General features: G+C 37.4%; 1 protein-coding gene across 2 annotated transcripts in view; it reads right to left on the bottom strand.

The window, feature by feature from the left end:
- Positions 1-23,989, bottom strand: part of LOC145479968 (delta-1-pyrroline-5-carboxylate synthase-like) — a 192,779-nt gene that overhangs the window by 52,008 nt on the left and 116,782 nt on the right. For both annotated transcript variants that reach the window (XM_081458450.1, XM_081458451.1), the window contains 4 exons: positions 22,392-22,435; positions 12,789-13,109; positions 3,916-4,053; positions 2,634-2,829 (listed from right to left, as the gene is read on the bottom strand). In XM_081458450.1, the coding sequence (XP_081314576.1) occupies positions 2,634-2,829; positions 3,916-4,053; positions 12,789-13,109; positions 22,392-22,435 (699 nt within the window). The remainder of the gene's footprint in view (positions 1-2,633; positions 2,830-3,915; positions 4,054-12,788; positions 13,110-22,391; positions 22,436-23,989) is intronic.

The raw sequence follows: 23,989 nt of genomic DNA, 5'->3' as shown, positions 1-23,989 counted from the left end.
GAACTAATTTGCATATATCACCTTTCGCCGTCGACATTGTCACGCTTTCTCTCGTTTCCTGAAAACATACCTGTAGGGTCATGGCAGCTTAGTTTACCTTTATAGTTTAAATTCACTCCCTCACATAAAAGAAGAGGGTTTCTTAAATTGTTGCTGATTTGATAACTTGTAGGATGTAACAGATGCAACTGGACTAAGGGTCACTGTAGCACAATCTCGTCCGCGGTGAAACTCACAAAGCGTCCGGTTTCCTCGAAGCGAAGCGACTCGAAACTCGAAGCGTTGTTGCTGCGATTCGTGCAGCAGCAGTCCGGATAATAATTTCAAAAGCCGCTTTCTCTTGTTTTCATGTCTTTTTTACTTTATGAGTGTAGGTATTGTTTAATCGAGTGCTGGCCATTTCACCAAGAGTCCCGATCATTTTGCGATCTAAGAACTCCCACTCGTTTGCTTGCTTACATAAAATATCCCGCAAATATCCAATTAAATAGACTGAAAAGCCCCAGGATCGACTCTCCACCTCTTCTTGTCTGAGGGTACTGTGATTATCTGCTTTACAGTTCTGAGATGTCCTTAAGATGTTTTTTGGGGGCTTCGAACAGTATTCTCTTCTCCCATAATCACTCTAAATTTTCAGCGTGGCGTGAGAGTAATACAACAAGTGACGTCACTAGGCTGTTTTGGCCGCGCCAAGATGGCCGCCAATTTTGGGCTTAACCAGCCAACTTCGAACGGCTGAAAAAGCAGTTTTCGCTTACCGTATGCGAAAAAAAAGTCCGCAGTGTTTCCAAGGTTGAAACTTTATTACTAAGCAAAAATCTCACATACGAAAATTTCGTTTCAGTGGCACTTTAAATTTCAAGACATGGTCAAAAGGCTCACTCTACTTATAATTATCATTTCTCCTAATAACATGGCATAAAGTACCGCTCAGAAACCCGCGTGAGGCAAAGAAAGGTTGAGAGACCAAAAATTAAAAGAGAATGGCAAATGCACAGTTGCAGACAGTTGTCATGAACCGTTGGAGTTGTGTAGGCCCATCATGTACACAGATTTTTTAAGGACACAAAACTTTTTTTCTAGCCTTCTTTCGGTCGAATATAAAGCCAGTTTTAATTTTTTCCAAGGTACAGATGTGTCAAAGATCTTCCATACAGAGCCTCGACCGCGGTGTGCAATTATTCATTTGCCTTCTTGAGGAGATTTTTAAAATATGTAACATCCCTAACTGAACCAAACCACACAACCTACAGCAACTTGGATTTCCTCTATCGGAGGAAGCAGAACATCATATCATTCCTGGTTTATGTTGGTCACAACTCATCCTGCACTCCCATAGGCTAAGTATAGACAAAATTCCTACTAGGGCGACCCTCCCTTCAATAATTTAATTGAAATCTCCCAGATTCTGGGAGACACCCAACCAGACCCAACCAGGGTCTCTCCTTGCTCACCCTGAGGGGGGGGGGGGGTAAGATGAGAGACCCTGGGAGCGAGGTTGCTCTACTCCCACAAAGAGTTAAAAAATATGGAATAAAAAGAAGGAATACGGTTGCAATAATTTCTGCAAGTTCTGTGGTATCGAGCCTGGTGCAAAAGCAGAGAGCATCTTTTGAAATTTTATTTACAAAGTCCAGAGACCGTGTTGACCAACTTTTGTTCTTCTGCTTGCTTTAATTCAATGGAAAACTAGTCTAAACGTATCTGTAGAAGTTGTGGCTGCAAAATCAGAAACACCAGAGAATTATACTGTTATACAGATGGTTGAAATTCAAGCAGGCTAGCAACGCCAAAGCTGCTTTGGCCATGAATTGCCAGGCAGTGGAAGATAGCTAGTATTTAAAATTCCCAACAGCGAATAACACCGAAAAATTGGAGCAATCGGCAGAAGCATAGCCTAGTGATTCCATCCCCTGCAGCTGTTCTTTCAAAGCTACTTTTCAAAGGTCAAATAACAAGAATCAACGCTTTCCCATTCAGTTCATAGCTCTTGGCAAGAACAAACATTTGACAAATTAGACTTTTGCAGTATCTTGCAGGCAAAACTGTCAGAAACAGCTCATCCAGCTTAAAGAGCTGTCACGATCGATTCTTGCTCTGGTTTTAACATAAATTTGCTCACGTAAATTTAACGTACATTTGCTCACACTAGCAAGATTTAAATCTCTTACTTATGTATCTTCGTCCGCGACTATTGTTGGTTGTTTTTGATGAGATTGTGCAACTAACAATTAATAGTTACTAACTAACTATTAGTCAATAGGAATTTTGCATTCATCAGCAAATGCAGAAATGAACACAAGGGGGTTCTTATAGCAAGCATTCTTCCTTTCTCCCAGTCCCCCTCCTTCCATGTGTGCTTTGCCTCCTCTTCCCCCTCCCGTTTTAACGCCTGCTATGTGGGCTATAGTTACCAGGGTCCCTAAGGAAACTTTGTAAGTCGAATAGTTATCATTACGGCCACCCAATCTGTGCGAAAGAGCATGGTGATCACCATTTTCTATGTATTTAATCATAATAGCCATAACACAATTTCAAACTGGACCAAGTCTTACAAAACTTTAGATACTCTTTTTCAATGGAATCATTTTAAATTACTATATTTAAAATAAAACATAAAACTGATACTTTACCAACATTTGTTGCCATTTCGAGGTCAGCATCTTTATCTACATACACATGGCAAATACCCTCAGCATGTCCAAGCACAGGAATTCCTTTACTCTCTGACTGAATACGCTCAATCATCTCACTGGAACCCCGTGGAATAACTAAGTCCACATACTTATCCAATTGAAGAAGATCATTTACATCTTCTCGAGTACTGACCTATCAAAAGGGTACATAATACAGAAGAACCATAAGCAAAGTATACAAACAACATACATTGGTAATTATGTTTAGGTACCCTCTGCAATGAAAACCCTTAGAAAGTCCTTACCATTATGTTTCACCCAACACAGTCAACACAAAAGTTCTAACCTCAAGAGGTCCTCAGGACGCAAGTTTCAAACCCGCAAAAGCACCTCCAAGTCACTATTATTCCTGGGTATGCCCCTTAAGTGCATTTGTTCTCAATAAAACTGCTGGTGTACATGGAGCTGATAACATCCAGCCACCAGTGACACAACTTCCTCAAAAATTTGAAGGCAGCTAAGGCTAATGTATCTTCCTCTCTTACTATGATTGATCTGTTTTCTATCTATTTACAACACTATAAACCGGTTAGACATTTAAATTTATAGCAGAGCTCTGGTGGCCCGAAGCCAAGCAGAGCCCCATACTCATATAGGAAGGAAAAGGAAACCCATGAATTGATTTTCTTGTGGTTATCATGGCTAGCAGTATTGCTTGTGGGGTCGTATGCATGACAGCGACGATGACGGAGTTGTACAAGATGGCAGCCCTACTTCAGCCATTAGGGTGAAAGAGATATGCAGCCTTGTCCTCCTTTGATATTGGACATCCATGTTATGGTCAATTGACACTTATCAAAACAAGGTATCTGCTGACCAGTATCACCTGACCATGTCGGGGGTTCAAGTTTAGAGCTCATCAAGGTAACAGGTTTTTTGAAGTTGACTACTGACCAAGTGCTGGTTTTCAGTTGGATAGCGGGCTCATGTCAGGTTACCTTGTTGTAAACAGGGCCGGGTTGTTCCACAGCTGGTTAATGCTAACCCAGGATTAAATGTTAACCGAGGTATAAATTTTTCTTGTAGACAAATGTTTTTTACTGCTTTTGTTTTGTGTATTTTGAGATTATTCAAACTCAAAACAGAAGGCCAAACAAAATAGAGAAAACCTCACCGCAAAGTTACAAAATTCAAATCAAAATTCTCGCTTATCCTGGGTTAGCTTAATTATAATTAATAACTTTAGGCTTAGTTTAATCTATATATTAAAGAAACTTACCAAACTAATGGTCTCTGGTGGAACAAACATTGCTAGAGCCTCTTCAACAAGACTATGCAGACACTTGTTACTATAGTAAGCCTCTTTGCCCCCTTTCAGTAATAGTCCATTTGCTGTGCTGATAGCAAGTGCAGCAACCTTATAAAAAACATAGGCACACAAAATGTGCAAGAGTTATTTTTTGTGTGAATTAAAAGCCCCTGGGGGTAGCAGCACTCAGTGGACTCTTCTTAACAGTAATGATAGGGTTAATCCAACAAGTTTGTTTGGTTACGATGTACAGTGAAAAAGAAAACAACTTAAGAATTTGATTTTCCTTAGGAAACGTGATATCGAGCTTTTGATTTTAACAATCCATTAGTGGATTCTGGATAATTTTTCTGACTCATTTTATAACACGAACCAATTTTATTATGACATCATCATGAAATAGCACGGTCTTATTCTGTTGCCAGCAATGATCGTACTTTTTTTTGGTTTTGATATTCCACAAAACCACTTCAAATTAATATCCATTTCAAAACCCATTTAAACAAGAAGACATTATTGAAAGTAAACAGTGTTACCTAACTTGAAACTTGAACCAACCAAACAAATGAAAAACTGTATAAATTCTATAAGATGCCATGAAATCTGCAGAGTTTGGGAAGTTTCCTTGTCACATTACCCTTCCCAATACCTGAGAGCCTTTCTGGTCAAAAAAGTCAGTTACAGAAAAGTTTTGCCAGTCACTTTAAGAGAGTCATAAGTTTACTTCTTTGAACCACGCAAGGAGTCAACGAAAGAGCTACTGTGTTGCCTCAAAGTCTAACCTAATTAATTTGCGGTTTAACTTGCTGCCACAGAGTCTTAGGAATATTTAAGACCAAATGTCACCGAAAACCAAGCAAAATTTGAATTTAGCAGTAGAAGTCGAAAAATCGATTTTTCTCTCTTTTCATCCACAAAAAGCCCAAAGATAGATATGAAACGTGATGTAGTTTTTTGGACCTAGAAGCGCTTTAAATTCAAGAAAATTGAAGAAAACGATTTTCGCCTACACAGTCACCAAAATGGCTGATTGCAAAAGCTTAAAATTACATGTAGTAATCTAAACTTAATTTGCATTCTTGTGTAAAGAAGAACCAACACTTATCGATACTTTTTCTTGGAAGACAAAGTATCCAGATATCCAAAATAGGTAGAACTTGACTTGAGTGCCATTTGAGAATAAACACACAATTTTTAAAAAAATCCCTTTCAGTTACTGGGTCGAATTCCTAATTTATGGATAAAATTCAGAGATATTTTTCGACATGTGTCATAAATCCAAATTCCTTGAAACTTCGCCATTGGAGCACTTTTATGTCGTTGTAAAACATGTATTAAAATCAGCTTGGGTTATTCTTCAGGTGCTTTTAGAGGCCTGGCTGAAAAACCCTGATTTTACCTAAAATTTATAAAAAAACAAAGGCCAAGGCAGGTGACTTAAAACCATTTGCCCAGAGATGTTTTTTGATTTTCAAACAGGTGGGTGTATAGCTAACCTGTAGAAAGTGTTTTTATGGCATTTAAAGTTATAGCCCATAGAAAAATATGGTGATATTTTAGTGCTATAATTCATTTGCAACACATTGTAATATTTTGCGTTTCTGTTTGATCTCGTTTAGGGCTCAAACGAAACCTAGATTTATTTTATTTTTCGTTCAGGCATACCATGAAGACCTGAGCTTAATATAGAAACCATTGAAAGATTCTCAAGTAGCAGTTGGGCAACGCGTGAAGCAATCAAATTTTCAGAAAATTCAGCATAACCGGAAGTAGATTTTGAGCTCAATCAGGGGAAAATCATTTTCTGCAAATTTCCTCCAAAAAAGGTGCATTAGCAGAAACTAACTATGGTCTGTCTTTTTCTCTAGCTAGGGCCAATCTATGGACAAAAAATGAGCAAAATCAATTTTTCGACTCATGCCGTTGTTTGGTCCTTATTATGGGCAGTGGCTCTTAAATATCTGATGAAGACAATAATGATGGGAGAGAAACAATTTTAATTTACTCAAAATGCAAATTTCCTTTTTATCGATAAACAAGAACTAATTTAATTATCAAGTAGTCACAGAATACCACTTTCTTATTCTGTTGCCACCTTTGTTGTTAACAATAAAACCATTCAAAATTAATAAACCATGATATCAGTTAATACAACTAAGAAGCGATTCCAGAGAAGCATTGAAGGTGAACAGCGCTAATTGGCCGAGATATGTCCTATGTCAGTGAATGATATGAAGACTGATCTTTATGATGACTGACTAAATTAATTTGCACTTTCATTAAGTGCCACAGAGTCTGCAGCAATATTTGAGCACTTTCTTGGTTTCTTTGTCACAAATTTACAATTTGACACGTTTCAATGCCACTGACGCGGGAGATTATTGGTCCTTCTTTCTCATAGAGACAACTAAAGGAAGAAATAAACAGGCCATTATGGGGAAACAATACGTTTCCCTTCTTTATTTCACCTTGGCATACTCATTATTGTAGTTTGAAAATGGGAGATGATATTTGTTGAACAGACCTGGGGGTAATTCCAAAAGACATGCAGTCACAGTAGTTTTTTTCGCATGAAAATGGGAGAAGTAGCGTTAACTGAAAAATGACTGCCATCCTTGGTCACATCACATGACATCTAACAAACTGCGTCTCTCTGGGGATGGAAACAGAGTGTACAGCTGTTTCGAGAAAGGTTGTCCAATAAAAGCATTAAAGTGTACGCAACAATACCGAAAGGCATTATGGGTTGTGGTAGATCACTGTGTCATTGTCAAGTTCATGAGTTTTCAGCGCGATGGAAGGTAGAACTATGAATATCTGTCTGTGTGTGTTAAAAGAAACAAACAAGAGTAGGTACAACACCTATTCAGTAAAGGGTGTGCCGTTACGTGAAAATGTGTTCACCTTAAAGCAATACCTCCTCGAGAACTGCACAGGGGAAATCGCTCCTGCGTCAGACACAACATTCCAAATTGGGTACTACGCCAAGGGAAAGAAAAAGTACTCCATATCATCGGAGATCCAGCTTGCTGAGGTGTTATCCTTGGCAAAGCATGGCATCATAACCTTTTGGGTGGACCCACATAAAGGTATTGTTTACAGACACTATAAAACAAGCCATGTTCTGCCGCACTTGCATGCAGGGTTTTTTTAACTCTCGTTATCATTTTCTAAAGTTAGCTAAACCCAACCCCACTACTGCACTGAGTGAAAGTGAAGAAGATGGTGACGAAAGAAGTGAGAGTAGCTATGACGCCTTCTTGTCAAGACTATGAAAAAAAAACACAAGCTTCCAGAATTCAAGTTACAATGCTGGGCACAAATGATGGTGAGGAAAATTTAAATTTCCTGCAGATCACCTCCAGTCAGCTTAGGCAAATTTAATTCTCATTATTAGAATACACCATTTTAATTTTGTAACATTGTTAAAATACTAACTTTCAAAGTAGGAGTTGAAGAAATGTGACAGCTATTCATAAAAATTTTGGGCAAACCATATGCACACAAAAATAGCATGAACTGCACATGGAGTAACGCACACATTATCATACACTGAAACAAAGCGCTTGATAATCAGGAAGCAAATATGATATTACATTTCTTTCCTTCCGTATCACTTATCTCTGATTTTCCTGAAAACATTGCTTGATACCTACTGTACTTACTATTTTACGAAATTTGAAGAAATGAACTGCTGCTCATCTTGGAGTTCATTTGTGTGGCAATTAAAATGCAGGTATTGGGGTTGTTTTTTTGTTTCACGTAAACGGAACCCACGACGACAAAGACAACCCTCCGGGTGTCCCATTTTTTACTGGGAAGGTGAGAAGTTCGGTCAAACACACCCAACCATCCAGCAATGAATTCACCGGGAATTCTACGGACATTGAAAAAAAGGTTGGCATCTTAACATTTATCCTACAGACGGATTTTTTTGTCTGCATGTATTCAGTTTTAACTAATCAGCTAATTTATTTTTGGTTTAGACAGGTATCCGTAGTGCCATCCTTCAGCAGCTGAAGGACCTCAAGAGTTTGAACAATGATCGTGTTCTTGACGAAAATGAGTTTTCCTCACAGAAGGACAAGCTATTGACAGAACTGAGCTCTTTATAATTAAATTGAGCCAAATTCATAATTTACATGAACAGTAACTGTTGTAAAAAAGGTCATTAACTAGTGAGACAACTCAGATAGTGCAGAGCGCAATTGATAGCTCTAGTACAGTAGTCCCATAAGTACTCACCCCTGCTCGGTTCACTTCTGGTTTGTGTCTACCTTGGTAGTCTGCTACAGCTTTTCCCCTTTGCAGTGTGTATGTTTCAAGGTCGAATTTTAATTCAGGGTCCAAAAATTACGCACAAATTACTACTGGTGTTTTATGTTGATTTTCGTCCATTTTAAATTCAATAATACGCTGAAGCAGCAAATGCGACAATTTAGCTCTTCACGTCAACTTTGTAACTTGATACTTTTGTTTTCCTCGAAAAGCCATGTAATATGAAACCCTTGTTTTCTCCAAAACATACGGAAGATGTCCTTGTTTTTTGGAGATAAATGAAAGAAAGTTAAATATCTGATGTAGTGATCAAGAAACGGAACAGAAACGATGTTGTTTCACTACAAATGCAAATTTTTACCGATGAACAAGAACTAATTTAATTATCAGATTGTCACGAAATACCACTTTCTTTTTCTGTTGCCACCTTTGTTGTTAACAATAAAAAAATTCAAAATTAACACACGATATTGATGGCTGAGAAGCATTTCAATGAAAAGTATTGAAGATAAACAGCGCTACTTGGCCAATATGAATGAGTCTCCTCAAAGACTGATTAAATTAATTTGCACTTTCATCAGGTACCACAGTGTCTGCAGCAATATTTGAGCATTTTCCTGGTTTCTTTTGTTTCAAATTTACAATTTGCGGAGTATTAAAGCCACTAACTTGGGAATTTTTTGGTCTCTCTTACAGACACAATTAAGGCAAGAAATAAACAAGCCGCTAAGGAGAAGCAATACATTTGAACCACGACAAGCACACTATTGTAGATTGAAAACAGCAGATGATATTTGTTGAACCGACCTGTGTGTAATTCTAAAAGCTACGCAGCCACAGTAACATTTCACTTTTGCAATAAAAAGGGACAATTGGCGCTACCTGAAAAATAACTGCCGTCCTTGGTCACATGACATGATATATAAAATACTGCATGGAAAGATAGTGTATAACACCAACGATGCTAGGACGCATGCGTCTTACATGTTGAGCTCTACCATAAGGAAAACCACTCAACATTTGTGCGTGATTCCGTATGCAATGTATCCTTCACCTAATATAGAAGCCACGAACGTTAACTAATCTACGCATGTGTTTAGGGCAAATTAGTTTTGTTCTAAGGAGAATGGTACCACAAGGAGAGCAAGGGGTTCCCTGAAACAAATATATAGCTTTGCGATGTTCAAAGCTAAGTGACGGCGATGAAATGTGTTTTACGTAGAGTACACATGTACCTTTCCCACCCTACCCCCACTACTTCGTTGCCTCTAGACTAATTAATTAATTGAAACTAATTAATTAAACAAACATTAAAGTTTACACCTTAGTGCCATAGCACCATAGTGCCATAGCACCATAGTGCCATAGCGCCTTAGTCCTTTGTGGCAGGCAGCTCCCATAACCATCCCAATAGTGTACTCTGCACTAAAAATACTCTGCATGTCAAAGATATTCTGTGCAATTTCTGAGAGGGTTTTTTCCGGGTGGTCAAGTACCGCTTCCATCATTACAAACTCCACGTGCAGGTGCATAAGAAAACTATTTAACGGTTGTCCCAAAGTCTCTGCTTTCAATTCACCAGAATTCAGGCATTTTGATACGTAGCAAAGAATGGTTTTTGGCAACATGTACAAAGCAGCTGCTACCTCGTCAATGCCGTGTCCTAAAAACTCTTTCATCCATATTGCCTGCCATCTCAAGTCTTCACTGTATGGTCAAGGTATTGTTCTGAGCTTTTATTGAAATTTATTGGATGTTTAAAAAAAGACTACCCCTGGGCATCGTCGCGTACGCTTTTACGCTTTCTTTGGACAACCTTTGTCAAAACAGCTGTATACCCCTAACGATTCTAGAATGCATGCATCTTACATGCTGGGTTCCACCACAAGGAAAAGCACTCAATGTTCTTGTATGATCCTGTATGTATCTTCCACCTAATGTATAGTCAACATGAACAATACCTAATCTGCGCATGCCTTCCGAGCAAATTACTTTTAATTTGTTCTAAAGAGAAAAGCACCACAAGGAGAGCAAGGGAGTTTTTGAAACACATGTACAGCTTTGATATTGTCCACGAAATAACGTAAGTGTAACGCATTTTACGTTGTGCACACAGGTACCTAACCCATCCCACCCCACCCTCTTGCTGTAACACAAATTAATTAATTGAAATTAACTAATTAAACAAACATTAAAGTTTACACCTTAGCACACTTTCCACTTAGTAATTTAGTGCCTTAGCAGATGGCAGCCCCCAAAACCACTCCAATAGTGCACTCTCCACTAAAACTGTGGAAACATAGTGTATAACACTAATGATGCTAGAACCCATGCATCTTACATGTTGAGTACTACCATAAGGAAAAGCACTCAACGCTTGTGTGTGATCCCGTATGCAATGGATCCTCCACCTAATATATAGAAGACAAAAACGCTAACTAACCTGCACATGTGTTTAAAGCAAACTGGTTTTGTTCTACATTTAAGGATAAAATAAGTGAAAGAAGTTTTACACAACATTTTGATGACTCCATGTCATCATTTTCAAGTGAAGAGAGAATAAAACTCATTTGATAACTTAATATATACCATGCCAGGTGATAAAATGTAAAGGTGTAAAGGTGTACAGGTAAATGGTGACAAATTTAAATAAATAGTTTTGCCCATATGAAGTCTCATTGTGTGTTTAAGCATGGCCTTAAACAAAGGTTGAAGAATGTGATCGATTTTGCTGTTTAGATCTGATAATTGCCTTTTCGCTGCATCAGCTGACTTGGTGAACAGGGTTTTCAGGGTTTTCAGGGTTTTCAGACCTCACTGAGGTGACAAAGTGAGAGATAGTGGAATTGATGAGATGTTCAGGGTACTTGAGGTTAGTAAACGTCATCTTGCGATGATCACATTCAGATTTGAAAGACTCCCATGTGGACGACGGGTGGTACGCACAATATAACATGGTCTTGAGTAGCCATTTCTTGTACCATTTAATGACGAGGCTTTCACACTCTTAAACCTGTGTTCAAAAGTCGCAAAATATGTGAAGACCTCAAGATGTGTGGGCCCAAACCACCTATAATTAGCCAACAATGCGTTTTGTATAATTATCAATGTGATCTGTGTGATGCAGAGTATGTCAACTACACCAGCCGACACTTATTTCAGCGTATTGATGAACACTGTTATTCAGCAATCAGCAAGCACTTAAAGAACGACCACGGTCTAGAAACCATCCACGACCTTGCCAACAACTTTTCCATTTTGAAGTGTAACAGAAAACTGGACTGTCTGATTTATGAAATGCTATTCATAAGGAAGAGGCCATGCTTAAACACAATCAAACTCTGTATGTGCAAAACTATTTATTTAAATTTGTCACCATTTACCTGTACACCTTTCCACCTTTACGTTTTATCACCTCGCATGGTATATATTAAGTTATCAATTGTATTCTCTCTTCACTTGAAAATGATGACATGGAGTCATCGAAATGTTGTGTAAAACTTCTTTTGCTTATTTTTATCCTTAAATGGTTTTGTTCTAAAGAGAATAGTACCACAAGGAGAGCAAGGGGTTGCCTGAAACAAATGTATAGTTTTGCGATGTTCACACTCAACTGGCGTATATGGAACATGTTTTACGTAGAGTACATATGTACTTTTCCCACCCCCACCACTTCCTTGCCTCTAGCTCTAGACTAATTAATTAATTTAAGTTACAGCGTAGAGCCTTAAGGACTTATTACCTTAATTCTTTAGTCCATCAGTGGCTTAGTGGCTTAGTGGCTAAGTAGCTTAGTGGCTTAGTGCCTTAGTGAAGTATTGCCTTAGTGGCTTAGGGCTTAGTGAATTAGCGCTTTAGTGGTTTATTCCTTTAGTGGCTTATTACCTTAGTTAATTATTGCCTTAGTGGCTTACTACCTTTGTGAATTAGCAGATAGCAGCCCCCAAAACCATCCCAATAGTGCATTCTGCACTAAAAATGAAAGCACAGAAAAAATGTACCCAACAATTTAAAAGTACATTGACAGGGAAATGTTGAAACTTGTGGCCGCAATCAGTCACAAAGAAAGTATAACCTTCAAAAGTTTTGCCAATGTAATAGCGCTCAGTTCTAGAAACTCTGTTTCTGAAATTTATGTAGATTTTATTTACTTATGTTGAAGGCTATGAGGCATGTGTTTCTCTGTATTTTGCTAAGTGAAAACTATTGCTTGAAAGCTTGATGGAAAAAGAATTTAATTATGGTGTTATGCATTGGGCTACATTACATTTTTAACTATAAGCTTTATGTCAGCTCTACAGAAATATTTTCACTACTTTTGTAAGAGCCCAAATTTATCAGTCTAGCCTAGCTGCAGTCTGGAAATGTCGATGTAAATGTAAAATGGTGAATGAAAAAGCCATTCGTCAATTTTGTAATGGATCTGTCCTGTTATAATCATGAATTTCATCCTAACATTGTCACTTTGGTAAAGATATACATCCATCTCTAAACTTTTATTCCCATGAACTTTTAGACATAACAGTGAAACCTTCTTAGTATACTGATAAGTGCAGAAGTAGTACCTGAACCAGAGCGTCTGGACGGGATTCAAAGATGACTAGTAGCACTCCAATGGGAACAGTTTCTTGTTTAAGTTCTAAACCATCACTTATCTTGGTTCGTTTCAGCACACGACCCAGGATATTGTGCGAAGAATCAGCAATTTGCCTCAATCCCTGTGCAAGGTTTTCCAGTTTAGATGGAGTCAAAAGTAATCTGGCCATCATGGGAGCTGAAAGTCGCCCCTCAAAACGCGCAGTTTCCAGATCTTTAGAGTTGGCATCTAGGATCTGATCTTTGCATTCAATCAGAAGATCTGCCAACTTGTATATGATTTTGCCTCGCTAAAAACAAAGCAGAACCAAACCAAACAATTATAATTTAAGCTTGATGATCCCTATTTTTAATAGTCGAATTGTGATAAGCATGATAAGATTGTACATCTTGCAAAGTTTAAAAGAATTCTGTGGAGGAGGTTCAGAGCAACCTTAAATTTTCAAAAAGTTAAGGTAACAAGTTGCATCTTATCACAATTTGATAGCAAATGGAGGTCACTGAGCTTGTATTTTTAGCTATAAGCACTTACAGCTAAACTTACAGGTGCTGCTTACAGGTTGCACTGTTGCTATGGTAACCTATTAAGTCATAAGGATTACCATTACTGGTTTAACAATGGCTGGGCATTTGTAGAAAATCAATATGGTCTCATCGATTGATTAAGAGTGGTAGTATTAATCCATCAAAGTGTAGCTGTTGGAAAATTGCTGGAATCTGTTGCCAGCCACAGAAACATGTTCTCTCTGGCCTGCTTATTTTACTGGTAAGGAGGAAATGTGGAAGGAATTGCCCTGTTGAATTTTTGAAAAACCCATTGTGATGATTGTTTGGTCTGTTCGGTAATACACTAATTGAGTGTTAAGTGGTACTGCATAGACTTGGGAAAATATGATTTCTAAATCTGTTAATTAATTCATAAAATAATACCAAAGGAAACAGACCAGCAGCACGAGACCATTATTTCAGTCAATGTGTTGACTTTGTAATTGTATTTCTCAAGTCATGTGCTACATCAAATGATGCTTCTCATCAAATTTTATTTTGTTAGGAGCCTCAGTCTCCAATCTAACCACGATGTTTCCAATATCTCATGTTCTCTTTTTAGTATGAAATGACCCTCTGTTGCTGTGCCAGTCAAGAAACCTCAGTTTACAGAAACCTCAGCTTGTAAGGATTATGTCATATAATACTGACAAAAGTTCAAATGAGGTCTGATACTACTTTAAAATTGACATTACAATTCTTCAAGATTTTAACATCAATTTCACAGTAGTTTCAGGCTTCATTTGAATTTTTGTCAGTATTGTTGTTTGAAAATGCTACTGAAGGATAATATCCAATGATTACTATGTCATAATTATGAAATAAAATAAATAAATAAATATACATTTATATAGCGCCATTTTCCACTAATTGTCCATGGTGCTTTACAATACTTTAAAATTAAAATCCTAATTCTTTAAAAACCTTAAATCCTAAATCCTAAAAGTTAAAATCCTAAGAATTAAATACACTATATAATACAATTAGGCTACAAATAAAAAGTAAAAACTACAAATCAAATGCACGCTTAAAAAGATAAGTCTTAAGATTAGCCTTAAAAACTGCCTCTGATGATGAAAGTCTGATCTGGAGGGGTAGTTTATTCCAGAGCCTTGGTGCCGCCATGGAAAAAGCCCTTTCACCATACGTTTTAAGATTTGCTCTAGGCTCATCAAGCAACCTGTTGTTTGAAGATCTTAGTGTCCGACCAGAAATGTTAAATCGCAGTAGGTCTCTAATGTAATCAGGGGCCAGTCCATTCAGAGCTTTGTAAGTTAACAACAATATTTTGAAAATAATCCTAAAATGAACTGGCAACCAATGTAAGCTCCTTAGTATTGGTGTGATGTGTTCTTGCCTTCTAGTCAAGGTAACAAGGCGAGCTGCTGAGTTCTGTACAAGCTGAAGTCTATTAATCAGATACTTTGGGAGACCGTACAGTAGGGCGTTACAATAGTCCAAATGCGATGTTATGTAAGCGTGAACAATGGTCTCAGTAGTACTCTGGGATAGGTATCGCCTAATTTTAGCTATACTACGAATGCGGAAAAATGCGCTCTTGCAGGTTATTTTATCGTGTTCTTTGAAATCCAAACATTGATCGAATGCAACTCCTAAATTCCTGGCCTGTTTACTAGACTTGATTACTTCATCACCAACTCGTATATAGTCGAGGGGTGGTCGTGGACGATATTTAGAACTAATAACCAAAAGTTCATGAAAAACTACCACTATGCTATTGACAGTTGTGGATCATGCAAACTTTGATAGTATGCTGGACAAAACTGTTCTGCATCAACATCGTTTGACAAAAAATTAAAGCAAGCAAAGCTATGCTAATAATTTTGTGACTATCTTAAACCTTATTACATTCCACACAAGGAAAATTATCTTCATATGGATCACCCAAGGAAGACTTGAGTTACAAGATATCTAAATTTGATGACTGAATCACAAAAGTACGAAAAGTCATGCGATTTCTAAGAGAAATAGTTGTGTTTTTCATCAACATCCTAGTAGACCAGTGTTGTTGTGCGAAGAAGATCATTGCGTGTTTGTGGATTTTTTGTCATGTATTCGATGAGATGCATGGGGTGCAATAATCCATCCAAACAGCACAATAGTCCTGTGATAGATCAGTGGTTTAGCAAATCAAACATTCAGGTTATGGTGCTACCATTGAAGGGCCACAAGGCAAACAAGGCACACAAGGCTAACAAGGCAACAAGGCAAACCAAACAAAGTCTCATGGCAAGAAAATGCGAGAAAATGGCAAGTTCCTGGTAGATGAACCTAGAAACAGGTCCGGCATGTTTCTGAAAAGCACAAATGGGATTGTCTGAGGTTCTTGGCAGACAATGCTTTGACATAACAGCATTTTGTGCAATTGTGACAAACTAAAGGCTGCCATCTTCAAAGCAGGTGGAAGACCAATCTAGAGGCAAGAAGGGTTCAAAGAAGACCAATGTCTGAAGACAGTATCGCATTTCAGTGGGCAAATAAGTTGTGAAGTCTTTCTCCTGCTTTCTTGTCAAATTGTTGACAAAAAATACATAAGCACATCACAATGTTCCTCACGAAACAACACTTCGAATGGTACTTTTTTTCTCAGAATCACATAATTTTGCATACTTTTGTGATTCAGTTATGAACAGTTGGCTACGTTGTAATGCTAGTCTCCCTTGTGTGATTTATATGAAAATAATTTTCCATGTGTAGAATTAAATAAAGTTTAGAAAATCCCAAAATTATTTGAGTCACTTTGCTTGTTTTAATTTTTTGTTGTAAAATGTCAATCCACAACAGTTTTGTCCAGCGTACTATTTATGACCTATATCTACTTTCCCAAGACCTTTCTTGTGAAGTACTTTTAATCAGAAAAACAAAACCGGTTAAAAGCTATCTGAGCTTCCTGCTTTAGTTTAGACGAATAGCTCAACATTATGGACAGACACGCTGCTACTAAACCGTTATCCTTATAATTGCCATCATCACAATTGTCATAACATCATCATCATCATCATCATCATTACTATCATTAAAAAACAAAATAATGTTAGGGCCTTTCCTTTTTGTCATGCTTGCTAAATACATGTAAGGAACAGTATTTAATCCAAAACAAAAGCAACAGATAACCATTCGATCCTTTAAAGTGCCACTTACCCCCAAATTTTTTTCCCTAACATAAATTTCCCGTTTCCATGTTCACAACTGAGGAATAGTCGAGAATGGGATGAGTTGCCTTCTGATGTCATTTCAGAAATAACAATATTTTGTTTCTAAGAAGAATGTGAGCAAACATGCAATAGTGTGTCAAAATCTTTGCAGAATGCAAGGAAGATGTGTTGCTGGAGGCTGTAGATATACAGGATGCATAGGATAGAGTTTTCCTCTTATTACAATACCTCTATCTCGATGAAACTCGACCAGAAATGAGAAAAACACCAAATCTGTGTGAAGCTAAAGCCGGGGAGCCATCAAGGATTTCTTCGATCTCGAGTTCGAATATACTGTAAAAACCTAGAGATTTTCATGGCCTGTATATTCTTCTCTATCTCTAGTGGAAAGCTTAACATTGCCAAGGTACTCCATAAGACAAGAATTGGGGATAAGCTGGAAGCCATCTGACTATTCCGAGATCAAATGACTGTGATCCTCTGAGTCCCAGATCAAACAAAATAATGGAAATTATAGGTGTGAGGAAATGACACGCTAAATTTAATGCATTGCGGTTTTTGTACTTGAAAAAGAGACTTTTCTAAGCGAATAGTAAATGAAACCTATGTCCTACAACAAGGTGATTAAGATTGTTGAGGCTTTGAACTGGTGAACTAGCTATGAATTTGTGGATTTTACTAAAAACACACGCACAACAGAGGTCATAATCCAGCTGTGTTTCTCAATGGCCATTCCGAATACAGAATTGTTTTGTTCTTTGAGCTTCGTCTTTGATTAATGAAATATATCTAAATTACAAACTTTGAATGGATCAAGCATGTATAATATATGAGGAAAGTGAAAGAAACAATTAGGATTCGACTCTATAGCTACCAATGGAGATTGTGGTGCTGAAAGAAGAATGCGCTTGTCAGTCAACCAAAACGCAAACTAATTAGTCGAGAACTCCCAGGTTATTAGCATACATAATAAGGACATTTCATTCAAAATAACAGTGAAGTAGAAATGTATTCATTTAACTAATACTGTACTGAACCTCTTTTCAAGATCTTGTCAAAGGATTTTCCACGATTTACCAGTATGAAATATGCATGCTTACGTAGCTTGCAATGTTTGTTTGTACACAGTAATTGACTATGTATATACTACTGTCGGTCAAAAATAATGAAACGAAAAATTACCTCACCTTCGGATACTGTTTGCTGACATCTCTGCTAATCTCTTATGTTAAAACTATTTTCAATCATTGATCTGGAGAAGTAGGAAGGAGTGGACTCTGATTGCATCACATTTTAACTTGTATTTCGGTGGAAATCAATGTTTGAATCTAAAAATGTTTTGACATTCCGAAATCTGCATGTTTAGTAAAGTCAAATTACCAACTCTTTGTATTCATTGACATCTTTAAAAGATAAACATGTTATTGGCCGGCTCAGGGTTGATCCTGGCCTAAATTATGCAACAATCTCAACTGGCTACCCGCGCTTCGAAATGGAAAAAATACATACCTCGCAGCAGTCCAAATTGTAGCTTAAGAGTGAATGCCTATAAAAATGGACCTAAATTGCCTATCAATGGCACAAATCGAAAAATTGATTTTGCTTGTATTTTGTCCATAAATAGGTCCTAGTAAGAATAGAAACGGACCATAGTTAGTTTCTGCTAATACAGCTTTCTTTGGTAGAAATATGCCAAAAACGATTTCGACCCGATTGGGCTCAAAATCTACTTCCGGTTTTGCTGAATTTTCCGAATATTTGATTGCTTTGCACTCCGCAGAACAGCTACTTGAGAATATTTCAATGGATTTTATATTCAGTTCAGGTCTTCATGGTATGACTGAGCGAAAAATAAAATAAATCAAAGTTAGTTTTGAGCCCGAAAAGAGATCAAACTGACACGCAAAATTTTACAATGTGTCGCAAGAGAATTATTGCATAAAAACATCGCCATATTTTTTATGGGCTATAACTTTAAATACCATAAAAACACTTTCTACAGGTTAAATATACACCCACCTGTTAAGATATCAAAAAATATCTCTGGGCAAATTGTTTCAAGTCGCCCGCCTTGGCCTGTGTTTCTCACAGATTTTGCCCAAAATCCGCTGTTGGAATGTAAACAATTGTGTGACGCAGATAGCCACTCTTGATTAAATATTCGTTTCCAGCAATCCGATGAAAGCAATTTTTGAAACGTTGTGTGGATAAAATAATGGAAATTTTTTCATTTGCATTGCAACACCCACGATATCCCTGATAAAGAACGTTACTACAGTACTCCGGGAAATGATTTTAACACTTGTTTATTTTATTGATTTCACTGATAACTTACAATACAGTGGCAGTTTTAAAGATACACTTAACCAATCCTCTATGGTTTATGGCAATTGAATCATTGACTGACAAATAAAGTCAAGTGGAAATACCATAAATTCTATAAACTACTAACTGCGTGACGGCATCTCAGCTCTTCTAGCTGTGTAGAAAATTTTTACCTATACAATATGCTCAAACTCAGCTGGAAAACCCGGAATTTCTTGAATTGAATTAGCTGAGGAAGAAATTGCGTTTAAGTTTCAATCATACTGGGAAAAAAATCCATCCTTTCTACTTTGGTTGTTTGATCAATTAACTGAAATTTGCAGATCATAACACTGGTAGACAAATAAACATTACAGTGGTCGATCTAGGACTAGGTCGGTTTACACTAAAGGAGTTTTTTTAGATTTGTAAAAGTTCCCGGATTCATCAATTTCAGAGTATTTGGATTATTAGGGGTTTACAGTGAAAGGATTTTCAGATTCTTAACCGTTTACACACGACAATAACTCCAGGAACATTCATGATGGAATGGTTAACAAGCAGTTTGTTGCCTTGACAACGAGAAACAAAATGGCCCCGCAAGTAAGGCTAGGGGTAGGTTGAGACAGTCTGAAGTTTTCTTTCAACTCGCTGACCATGGTACTGTTGTCCATCATGTCAGGTCCCTCCAGGTATTTATTCTGGTCTTTACTTAATATCTAGAACTGTCGAGGTTTTTGATCGTGCCAGCGTCGTCATTTGCGCAGTAAAGTATAAATTGGGCTTCTGAGGAATATGGCATTAGCCATTATAAAAGTGATTACCTACACCTGAAACAACACGAGGTAATCACCCAGCGACCACCATCAAATGGCCATCAATGAGCCTACCACTCGACTACGACTGGATCATGTTATCCGCCATTTTCGTTCCACCGCAAACTCAAAAGATCACAGGCGGAAAAATATCTGGATTGAAGAGAAAATCGTTTACACAACAAAACTCTCCGGATTCAAAAGTTTTTGGATTCAAAGTTCCCACTTTAAATTCCGGACTTCCTTGATCGGTCTTTCAGTTTTAAATAAAGCTTTTATTATTATTATTAAAATCTCCGGAAATCTCTGGAGACACAACCAAACTGGGGAGTTTTTATTTTGGATTCGTCCACTTTTGTGTAAACGGCAAAATCAATCCGCCACTAAAATGTTCCAGATTCATCACAAATCTGGAACAATTTCCTCTAGTGCAAACCTGCAATCCTGGCCATAAGTTGTCAGGATACCTCCCCTTTTTGCGCATTAAAACCCATGATTTCAACTACGTCCTTAATGTTTTGGAACAAAAGATGAATAAAAGCAAGTACAATTGACCCCCCCCCCCCCAGCAATGCTGCAAGAAAATGAAGCTATTCTGAAGACTAGATCGGATGTGGGAAGAAAGGAAAAAGGGACAACAGAAAGTGGTTAGACAGTTGTGTTGGAACTGAATGCGATTGCTGAAAAATCACTATTATTGGAATAAGACGTGAATATCTATCTTATTGTCTCTAGTTTGAGAATACTGTTCTAGGAGGCGAACAATTCTTGAAACGTGGCTATTCTGAAGCTATTGTCAAGGATTTTTTTTTTCTTCAAGACTTTTATCAACATTGACAGGGGGGAGGGGGGTAGGCGGGCTTGCGCGATTTTGGTCTTAAGAGAGGCTGCCTGTGAAGTCATCTGCCGTAACTGTCCCAACACTTTTGACCAGGATTGTAGTCTTAAATGAACAGCGAACATCCATCTTGTTTTGTTTGCGGAAGTCGGTCACGGAAGAGCGAATTTCAATGAAATATATACATAATTTGATTAAGCAATTAGCCAAAAATAGGTTGGCCGCCAAAACAGTTTAGGGTTTAGCCTAACTCTAACAATAAGTTTTAAGACTGAAGAAAAAAAGAAAAGCATTGAGCATTTCAGTTGTTTGAAACAGAAACATTCGCGCACAATGAACTATATGTATAGTACGTGCGTAACCTGGAAAGCAATCCGTCCAGCACAGTAATTGTTCAAATTAACAGCTTACCAAGACACTTGCACTGTTGATGCCTCTTATTTATGATTTAAACTTTTAGGATTTGTTTACTTTACTTTTTCCAACTTTTTAGCAGAAGAAAAGGCACTAAATGTGCTGGTACAAATAGAAAGGTTTAACCGAAAATCAATCCGTCGAAATCAACAAATACAATTTTAATCACTGTAGTGTTCCTTCAGATCACGTAAGGCTACAAACCAATAATATCAACTTGTCATTACATTTAACAAATGAACTTAGAACGATTTTCTTTCTAGAACTCGTTCTTGTAATTAAAATGATCAAAGAAAGAACGACAGCTTAAAACAACATAGCAATAACACCTGAACTCCAAGTAAATTGCTTTTAATTGGCGTTTTTAATTAACGAAATTTCCAAAGCGATGACTTTCAAAATATTAAAGTTAAAAGTGGTCCATTGTGTTTTTCTTTTTTCACCCTAATGTTCTAAGATAGCCATCTGCGGTTTGTTGGAAATGAATTATGTATTCAGGGTGACCGCCCGCATCACGCAATTGTTTACATTCTCACGGCAGTTCAGGGAAAAATTTATGAGAAGCACAAGCCAAGGCGGGTGACTTAAAACCATTTGCCCAGAGATGTTTTTTGATTTTCAAACAGGTGGGTGTACAGTTAACCCGTAGAAAGTGTTTTTATGGTATTTAAAGTTATAGCCCAGAGAAAAATATGGCGATATTTTAGTGCTAGAATTCGTTTGCAACACATTCTAATATTTTGCATTTCTGTTCGATCTTGTTTCGGGCTCCAAAGAAACCTCAATTTATTTTATTTTTCACTCAGTCAAACCATGAAGACCTGAGCTGAATGTAAAGACCATTGAAAGATTCTCAAGTGGCTGCTGTGCGACGCGCAAAGCAATCAAATTTTCAGAAAATTTAGCATAACAGGAAGTAGATTTTGAGCTCAACTGGGGCACAATCGTTTTTTGCAAATTTCTCCCCAAAAAAGCTGCATTAGCAGAAACTAACTATGGTCCATTTGTTTACTAGCTAGGGCCAATCTATGGGCAAAAAAATGAGCAAACTCGATTTTTCGACTTGTGCTGTTGTTTGGTCCATAGTTATGGGCCTGGCTCTTAAGACTCCAAATTGTAATGCTAGATGATACAGTTCTTTCACTTAAAAATCTGGTCTGGTTTTGATAAAAGAGGAATCACAAATAACTCAAAAATGTTTTGACAGCACTCAAAGCTCAGTCAAAAGTCTCTCGAGTGTTTTAGCCCAGTTCCTGAAGTGACGTCACTGGTAGCCTGACCCAGATCCCACTTTGCTCGGTCATTAACATAGAAATTACATGTTCAAATGCCTGTAGAAATACAGGGATTTGATCAATCAAGATAATTTTTTTGCTGAAGTAATCAGAGAAATTAGTAGATTTTATTAAAGGAAAAATTTTTTTTGGGGGGGGGGGGGGTTAGTGGCACCTTAATAAACTTTCTTTAACACAACAATACCTGGTCAGCTGTAAGTACTTGAAGAGCTCTACCTCCTTTACGAGCTGGGAAAAGAAAAAAGACAAAGTTTGTTATATATCATTGAAAAATGGTTCTTGAATCACAAAACAGTATTGAAGGTTTTTGTTACCTGCATGACAATGTTGTTACATATTAGTAATAAGTTCTGACTCCATTATGGTAGCTTACAAATTACTTCAAGTTGTATTTTGGCAATTAAAAGATCTTAGCTCATTAACTCCTGAACCAACGAAAATAAAAGTAGGTATCCAAATACAAAACCTGGAAAGTCCAAACAATCAAAGGCTCATCAGCTAACTCAACAAATGAACAGGCAATGTAATTATAGTAGAAATTTGCCATCTCAAACCCGGTTATCTCCAAATCCCCCCTATCTCAAACTCAAATTATTTCCCTTAAATGCAAAAGCCATTTGGACAAGAATGCATGACAATTTATGTAAAAACATGTTAATCACGCATGACAACAGTGGAAAAAATATTTTGTCACAACTTTTAAAGGCCCATTTTCACCCTTGATGCATTGCGCACCATGATACTTTGATCCTGGATTTTGTGTTACATGAAATTACCGAATTTTCCGAAGCAAACTTGCATCGCTTGTTCCCAAAGCAATCCTTGGAATATTTTTCATTCTCTTGCTGTAAATACTTTCTCTTGTTGTCATTGTTTATATTTCTGAAAGTATTTTGTAAATATTCTGTATATATTCATAGATTTTGTTCTGTGAAGACTATGTGTGCCTGACGAAATGGCCCCCATTACATACCGTCGTGTTGGGAGACCAAAGTTACCTGGCTCTTTGAAGTCGATTCGGTTCAGGGAATCTGTTTTTAATCTCTGGAGGGATAGAAAAGAAGCTCTGGGAATTTCAGAACACACAGACAGTGAGTTTGCAGAATTCCTGTTACATTGTTGAAGGTGAGGTTTGCTGCTTGACAGCTACATGGTGTAAACCCTTTGTTCTGCTTCTTACATAAATTTATTTTCCTGTGTTGCCGATACACATCTCCAGGCAACATTTGTAGTCAATTTTCTTCCTTTCCTTATTAGATCAAACACCAGTTGTGAATCTGCAGGGGTAAATTTACCTCTGTCTTGTGAAGAAGATAATGATACAAGTAAGCAAGTTCTTTTTATTATTGTAAGTCTCACATAAGCTTTTAAGCTTATACATGTACAAGCTTAGAAACTTACCTAAGCTTAGATTTTATTTTTTGTGTGTATATTTATTCGATAAATATGTAATGTTCTTATAAATAGGTTATTTACAAACATATTATTTGCTGGTTTATTGTAGATGCAGTTCCCTTGTTTTCTACCCCTATTCATGCAAATCGTGCTGGTGAGTCGCCCTCAAGTTGTGTTGATGTCACAGGGATATCAGACTCGGGGAACAAAGAGAACCAGATCCAGGGCATTCAAGAAGTCAACTGTTTGACCAGACCAATAATAGTTTGACTGGCAACCCATTCTCTGCTGGTGGGGTTGAAAGTGATGACAGCCTGTCTGAAGAAGACTCTCATACATCAGTTGAGCCTATATTTGATGATCATCATTTTCCTGACTTGGAGCAAA

Source organism: Orbicella franksi, chromosome 2, assembly GCF_964199315.1.
Source record: "Orbicella franksi chromosome 2, jaOrbFran1.1, whole genome shotgun sequence".
NCBI classification, from domain to species: Eukaryota; Metazoa; Cnidaria; class Anthozoa; order Scleractinia; family Merulinidae; genus Orbicella; species Orbicella franksi.
The sequence above is the reverse complement of the archived record's forward strand: the minus strand, read 5'-3'. Positions and strand labels throughout refer to the sequence as shown.